We start from the raw sequence: 8,440 nt of genomic DNA on the forward strand, positions 1-8,440 counted from the left end.
GAATTACAAATTAATGTTCTTGGGACGAAAAATAGAGAGAAGTGATGATATGATAGAAGTTTTGGCCTGAAGAGGGTCATCCCATGAATAATGCCTTATAATTTAATCCCTCCGTCCATAAAATATTGTTCAGTTTTGTCATTTTGATTTGTCCGTGAAAATTGTCCACTTTACCTTTTTTTTTAGTAACGAATCCTATTTTTTATTAATTTTTTTTACTCATATTTTATTATAAAATTAACATATATATATATATATATAGGGGAGTGTTATATTGCTAACTCCACATCTATTTGCTAACTACAACTTAATTTGATGCATTAGATTATTAAATATAGGGTCAAGATTTGTTAGAAAATAATATCAATGCTAAGGGTAAATAAAATGACGGAGGGGTATAATTGTCCATCCCAACAATAATGTAGTTGAAGAGTTAATTGAAGGTAATTAATTATTTTACTTCCCAAGAAAAATTACTCTCGACGTTCCATCTTCATCTCTATAGATTCTTCCAAAAAACATGAAATCGGTTCAAAATTCTGGCGATTTAAGTTCGAAATCCAAGCAATTTAAGTTCGACTTTGAGTTGAGTGTTCGAAACTGATGAAGAAAACGATGGAGAAAGGAAAGAGGAAGAGGAACTCGACGGAGGAAGAACCGGATAAAGGTAAATGCATGTTTAATTATTCTTTGAATTCGACTAGAAAACGTTTTATAGATTAATGTTTTGAGAATGAGAAGTTTGTAATATAAGTATTTTGTTTGATTTCTTCGATTTCAGTTTTGAGAATAATGAAGTTTGATTTCGTTGTGAATATGCTGATATTTCTGTGCTCCTAGGTTTGATTTTGTTGTGAATAAGTTATAGGTTCTTTAGTTTCTGGATAAACATATATTGATATAGATTTCTAGATTTGTTCTTCTTCTAGCTTAATTTATGTTGTTCTAGCTTGAATCAATGTTGATATTTCTGTGCTCCTTCGATTTCTGGAAATTTATTTAAAATCTCAACGCTATGCAACGTGAGCTTTGTTTGTTGTCTACATTTAAATGATTTCACTTATTTTTGTATGTTTGGGGACTGATCATCACATGTAAGCTCTATATCAACAATTGGATGTAGTTGATGCTATGCAATGAACTGAAATAGTATAGATCTTGGAGAAGAATGCATGTTGAAATCTTATATTTCTGTTTTTTTGAACTAAATGGACATTATGACAATTATACTTCGATTTTAAGTAAAGGTAATGTGTCTGTATTGACATTATATGTGCCTGTATTGACATTACATGGAATTTTGTATTGTACATAATAAATTGACATTTTAGTTAAACTATATTGAGCTAAAAATATGTCTGCATTGACATTGAGTTTTGATTTCTGGAAATTTTTTTAAAATCTCAACGCTCTGCAACGTCAGCTTTGTTTGTTGTCTACATTTAAATGATTTCACTTATTTTTGTATATTTGGGGACTGATCATCACATTTAAGCTCTATATCAACAATTAGATGTAGTTATGCTATGCAATGAACTGAAATAGTATAGATCTTGGAGAAGAATGCATGTTGAAACCTTATATTTCTGTTTTTTAAAACTAAACGGACATTTTAGAAATTATACTTTGATTTTGAGTAAAGGTAAATGTGTATGCATTGACATTATATGGGCTTATGTTTTGTATACAGTAAATTGACATTTTAGTTTAACTAGATTGAGCTAAATATATGTATGTGTTGACATTGAGTGCATTGTAGGTAAGAATGCAAAAAAGGGTTTGCTTAGAATAAAGTACACGAATGAAACAGAGGAAGTATCAGAAGAAGAAACAGAGGAAGTACCAGAAGAAGCAGAAGAGATGGAAGAAAAAATAGAGTTGAACAAGTTGTTGGTCAAAAGAACACCGAGGGATTTTGTCAAAACATTAAAATTACTGAATGAGGAACAAAAAGAAGGAGTAAGAAGGATAGGTTTTGGAACTTTGTTAGATTACATTTTGTGTTCTGTTCCTAATGCATTGGCCTATTGGATTCTTGACAACTTTAATCCATATAGCCGTGAGTTGAAGCTGCAAAGCGGAAAACGTATACGCATAGTAGATAGGGATGTGGAGTTGACTATGGGCTTTCCTAGGGGTTCTATTAATGTTGAACGTATTGACAAACAAGATGATACGACCTTTATGGATGAAATTGCAGAGATGCTTAAAGTCCCAAAGGGGAACATTTCACCTAAAAAGTTTGAAACACTTATGTTAAAGGATAAAACAGGTGGGGTTTGGTTCCAGAAACTATTCTTGATAATGATGGAGTCTGTACTTATAGAGACGTCAGCGTGTGGTAGTTTGAAGCCTAAAATCTTGCATTTCACTGAAGACGTGGATAATGTGGCAGACATAAACTGGTGTGGGTATTGTTGTCAGTGTTATCGAAAACACATATATATTGGTCGAAGAACAAAACAAAAGCTTTCAGTGGGCCTTTGCATTTCATGGTTGTAAGTACTAAATGCCCTACATTGATATTTTCAACAGATGGTATTGATATTTATAATGCAGTGAGTTGACATTTATTTTAACATTATTTTTTTTCATTTCTGCAGTTATTCTATGTGGACCGAGTTGTCCACTTGAAAAGAACTGTTGAACGTCAATATCCAACCTGGATGGGTTGGAGTGATGTACTACTAAAGAAAAGGCAAGAAGAAGAATTAAAGGCTGGTAAATTTGGTATGGGATTTCCAGTGCCACCGTTTGAAGTACCCTTGCATATAAAAAATGAACCACATCAAGATAATGTTGGCAAGGTAAGTAAGATTCAGAAGAAACAGAAACATAATGGTGAAGGGATGTCACAAAGCCCTGAAGCGAAGTTTGTGAACGATGTTATGAATGCTTCGAAGATATTGACAGATGCTACTACAAGTTTGATAAATTTATTGAAGCAGACACCAAATGAAATACGGAGGAAAGACTGCTTCAAAATAATTTGTGATGTAGCAAGAAAAGCAACTGGGAATGATAATCCAGGACTTGATGCTATCGTGGATCCTATTTCATCTTTATCACAGTCAATGCCTGAAGAAAACTACATTAACAATGACTGGAATGATGCATTGGAATCCTTACAGAAAGCAACACAGGAACGAGAGTTACTACACAACAGAAATGAATTTCCAAGCTTCAGTCTAGGTTTATCTGATAATAAAGTAAGTCAACTTTTCTTTAACTACTACTAGGTTCATTTTGTTACTTTGTGATTTAATTATTGATTTGGTTTGTGAAAATTCTTAGGAAGAAAATGATCCACACATTTATAATCAAGAACGTGAGCCTATACCTCTTGGTGATGATAGTGTGAGGAATAAGACAAAAAGTGATGGTGAAGTACCTCCGGAAAAGGTTAAAGCACTATTTTCATTTATATGATATATACTTCTTAGTGACATTATTAATGCATAGTACTGATATTTTTCATGCATACTATGTTCTTATATGCATGCTAAGACCAATGAAGAGAATGTGCATGAGAAAACATTGGAAATGCCCAACAACAATGATGATGATATGAACACAGTTGAAGTGCCCATCAATATCAATGTGACAACAGACATACCAAGCAAAGTCAGTATGGACAAGGAAAAAAAGACGGTCAGTGTTAAAACATTGAACAAAATATGATAATGGCATTGTAGATTGAGATGTCTTCACACTGATATTTATGTTTTTTTTTTAAATTTACATACAGGAACAAGAGAAGGATAATATCCATGGACAAACATCAGACATGCCAAGCAACATGATTCCGAATAAGGAGACAGTAAGAAATTAACTATTAAAACAATAATTTAATATAGAGTTCTATTGATATGATTAGATGCTATTGAGTCTAATGATATAAATCAAATTATAAATAATACAATGCAGGCTATAATTAATGAGGTCATCCAACAGATTGACTTCGAAGATTCAATATCATGTTCAGCTGTTGAAGTATTGATGGAGGCAGGTCCAGGATGTCTTGATTTGACTCCTGGTGAACTGGAAAAATTTTGTGGATCTGACAAGGGGAAATGTAAGGTAAATAAAGCTACAACCGAAGAATCAGCAATACAGAGTGAATGTCTAACAACAAATGCTCAAATACAGGTTTTGTATCAAATAACATATATTAATTTAATATATTTGACATGTTAGGATGCTAATATATTGATATTCACGGGATGCAGTACCAATAAGTGCGATTCCCATGAGAGAGATGCGGAAAAGAGAACACAAACGCCTAACTCCAGCAATGTGCTCCCCTTTCAATCAAAGAATCTTGCAAGTAGGTCCAAAACTGACGAGTGATGAAAAGGACATGTATTACTACATTCTAGGAACAAGAGAGAATGAAAAGTAAGTATAGTTTCATCTTTTTTTTAATCCATATTTATATTCTTGAATTACTCAGTTTAAAAATATTTTTGAAACATTATTCAATATTTACTATTTCATGCAGAAACACACCAGTGTATTCTGACAATATTGTTTGGTTAACAAAAGAACAAATTGGCTCGCTGAAACCGCATGCCCATATAGAAGTTCGGGTGATCGATGCTTGGGCATCATACTTGAATAATATGGAATCCTACAGAGCACCCACATCTCCAACACGACTGTTTATGACTAGTTTCCCATGTGAGAGTGAAAAATATTGTTTTTACACACATGTTATTTACTTCAATTACTGAATAATTATGTTGAATGCAGGTAAACACTGTAGTCAATAGGCCAAAGAATTGGGATGAAACAAAAGCAAGGTACAACTTTATAGGACATATTGAGACTTAAGTTCAGAAGATGAAAAAATTTGACCTCACTAAATTTGAAATGGTAAGTATTGTTCAACATAAAATATATTGATATTCATTCACATTAAAGTTAGTGATCCAGAATTTCTGTAAAATAGGTATTCTTTCCAATGTGTTCCCATGAACATTACTACCTTGTTTGCTTTGAAATGAAGTCTGGAACGATGGATATCATTGACAACAGTCTCCCAATTCAAGGGAAGTCGGACCTATTGAAATATGGGAATGATCTTGAATTTTTGGTACGTAATAACTAAAATTGATTCTGATGCATACTAGGTAAATGAAATTGATGTGTGGTTAATAATTATTATTTTTATTGAATGCAGAGAAAATTCTTCAAGACATACCTTAATAGGAAAAAATTGTATAACTTAGAGAAAGTAGTGAAGGGGGTTGAAATTCGGAAAATAGATGTGCAGTGGAAAACATCCGAAAACATAAATGATTGTGGTGTGTTTCTGATGAGGCACATGGAGACATACTTTGGCCAGAAGCCAAAGGATTGGGACATCGGACTTACAAGCAAATCTGTAAAGAATGTCCAGATTCTGAGAGGAAAGTATTGCCGAGCTTTGATGGGGGCATCCTTCAATCATAATAGTTTGGAGAACAAGTGGAATGTGCTAGAATATTTCAAGAAAAACAAGGGTAGGGAAGCTGAATTGGATGAGCTATTTGCTAATATGGTTGCCAAGTACTGAATTTTAATGCTTGTAGCTGATATGGTATTATCAGACCATGGTTGCTGTATTTTGATAAGAATTTGGATGACTTTTAGATAACAAGTACTTTGGATGATTTGGATTACTAGTATTTTTGCTGAAAACATCTCAATGTATGGTTTGGATATTAAAACTCTTTCCAATTTCGTATTTTGGCAATTTGTTATTACGTTTACAATTTGATGGCGTATGTTGATTTTAATTAAAATCAGATTTGATGTTATTTACAATCCTTTCTAATATTTCAAATGCATGTTAAAAATTACTAAATTCTAGGTGACATTTGTTATTATATTGACAATTATAATGGCGTATGTTGATGTTATTTAAACTCTTAGGTGATATTTCAAATGCAGCTAAAATGGCCAATGAAAAAAAAACACAAGCTGCATATGGAAGTACAAGATTACATCCATCTTGAAAGTGCATATGAAAGTACAAGATTACATCCATCTTGAAAGTGATACATATTAGGATTTGTGTTAAAGTTCGTAAGACACCATATTTCTATCAAAAATCATTTAAGTAGTTAATTGAACAATTAAAATATATCTCAACAATTAAAATGTACCTTATTCATTGGAAATAGAATGTAATAATGAAAACATAATATTCACTGTAAAACATAACTACTTTTGCTTCAGTTTCTCCTTGATCCTATCACAATTTCTGGAATCATGATTCACAAACTCACGGCACTTTGAACATCGCCTAGGAGGTTTATATGACTGTCTGATTGCCTTCTCTTTAATTGACACAAATCTGCGACCAGAACCCTTAGTTTTTACCACATTTGGAGGGTGAGCAATAATAACATCTGGTCGAGTAGTACCATATATATTATGAATACTCCGATCCTTATCTATTGAGGGCAATAAAGAATCACAATCTGCAAAAAGTTCCTCTTCAACTCTCTCAAGTGCATTTTCCAGTGCATTAAAACCATCAATTTGACTATCAGCACGTTGAAATAACCGAAAGTATATCGTGTGCAACTTATTAGCTTGCTTCTGTTTGTCATTAACAGTTGAATCTGTACAGAAATATCAACAGTGAATACCAACAATATCAATAGAATGTGCATATTATGTAAATAGAAAAGAAAGTTTAAAACATGGAATTACCTTGGCAGGATGCTCGTCGCTAGGATCACAATGAACAGCCTTTAATAAGGATTTCTTCAGCCATCGAGTGCTAATATATTTCTCTGGTATAGTCTTCACATCATTATTTTTTAGCACAAGAAAAATGTGGCAACACAAAATACCTTTCCTCCCATACAACTTACAGTCACATTCATATGAGTCAGTTGCTGATTCCTGTTTAACATAACAAATATTATGTTTACTGTCAACCACTTTGAAAATCTTCGTGTTTGCCACAGTCAAAATATCAGTCAATCGGCACCTACGATTTGCCTCCAAAATCTCATTTTGTACTACTTTAAGCATCTGATCTGTGTATAACGATGCTGCATGCTTCTCAAATGCCAAATCAGTTGATAAAATTGGGATGGTCGTAGAATCAATATAATCAAACCTTTCAGTTTGATTCCTTTGAGAATCCAATGCATGGTTGTACTGCAGAGTAAAATCAGCAAGGCTAAAATGAGGCTTTGTGTAACTTTTGAAAAAGCTATTTTCACACTCGGATAGTGATGTTGTCTTCATCAACGAGCTCATTGGAAAGTCCCTAAAATAAGCTGGAATCCAGAAACGCCTATTATCATACATGGTCTTGAACCAATTTATATCTTCCAAGCCATATTGTTGCATAATATAATCCCACATTTCTTCAAACTCATCAGGCTCCAAGAGTTCTGACCATACACAATATTTCAAATCCTTTTTAAAATCTTCAATTTCCAATACAGATTTTGGGACCTTATCAAACAATTTGTTCATTATATGCCACATACACCAACGATGGCGAGTACCGACCAAAACTTTTTCTATAGCAATCCTCATTCCCCAGTCTTGATCGGTAATTAATAGCTTAGGCACGACCCCCATGCATTCAACGAACACATTGAATAACCAACAAAATGAATCTGAATTTTCACTACAAACAAATCCAGCTCCAAATGACACGGGGCAGCCATGGTTATCTTTGCCCGTAAAAGGACCAAAAACCATACAATACCTGTTAAATAAAATATTAAACTCATAATCTAAATACTAAAGCATATAAATATCAACCCAGAACAACAGAAATGTAAATATAACGACATATTAGAAATTGCATAAAGATATCAATGCAACAAGTTCCAAATATGAAATCACAACACAATTGTACCTGTTTGTCGAGTACGTAGTATCGAATGCTACAATGTCTCCAAACATATGATAATGTCTCCTAGACTCGGCATCAGACCAGAACAAACTTATGAGCTTTCCACCGGGACCTAACTGGAATTTGTAAAAAAATCCATCACATAAGCTCTTCTTCTCAGACATTTGATTGAGAATCATTTGAACATCAACACCCTTCATTTTTTCTTTAATATCTCTAGAACAATTTCTAATGTCATTAGCCGTGCATCCAACAGTTTCATACCCACCAAAAAACTCTTTCAATAGATTAAAAGTTGAGCTAGGTCCAATATTTGCCTTCGTACAATCTTCAACAAATTTCAGATGGACTTCATTCAACTTTCGATTGGCTTTCATAAAACGTTTATGTTGCTTTTCAACCATACCATGATTATGCTTTTCAACAAAGGTATGAACAGCATAATGAACCACACCCCATTCCGATACAAACTTGAAAACAATCTTTGCTTCGCAACCACATCTTTTTGACCCACGTCTACGTTTGTTTGAAGGTCCTTGTTGTGATATTAATAAATCATCATCTTCATAC

The 8,440-nt window shown here is 33.3% G+C and overlaps 1 protein-coding gene across 1 annotated transcript in view; it reads right to left on the reverse strand.

Annotated features, from left to right (window-relative positions):
* Positions 1-6,207: 6,207 nt before the first annotated feature.
* LOC148931778 (protein FAR1-RELATED SEQUENCE 5-like) overlaps positions 6,208-8,440 on the reverse strand; it is a 2,836-nt gene continuing 603 nt past the window's right edge. The window contains exons 2-4 of the mRNA XM_089064882.1: positions 7,874-8,440; positions 6,846-7,720; positions 6,208-6,611 (exon numbers count right to left, since the gene is read on the reverse strand). The exon at positions 7,874-8,440 is cut by the window's right edge and continues 196 nt beyond it. Coding sequence (XP_088921008.1) covers positions 6,208-6,611; positions 6,846-7,720; positions 7,874-8,440 — 1,846 coding nt within the window. The remainder of the gene's footprint in view (positions 6,612-6,845; positions 7,721-7,873) is intronic.

The sequence above is a fragment of the Salvia hispanica genome, chromosome 2 (assembly GCF_029641045.1).
Source record: "Salvia hispanica isolate PSC_SH4W2 chromosome 2, Shi_PSC_v1, whole genome shotgun sequence".
Taxonomy (NCBI): Eukaryota; Viridiplantae; Streptophyta; class Magnoliopsida; order Lamiales; family Lamiaceae; genus Salvia; species Salvia hispanica.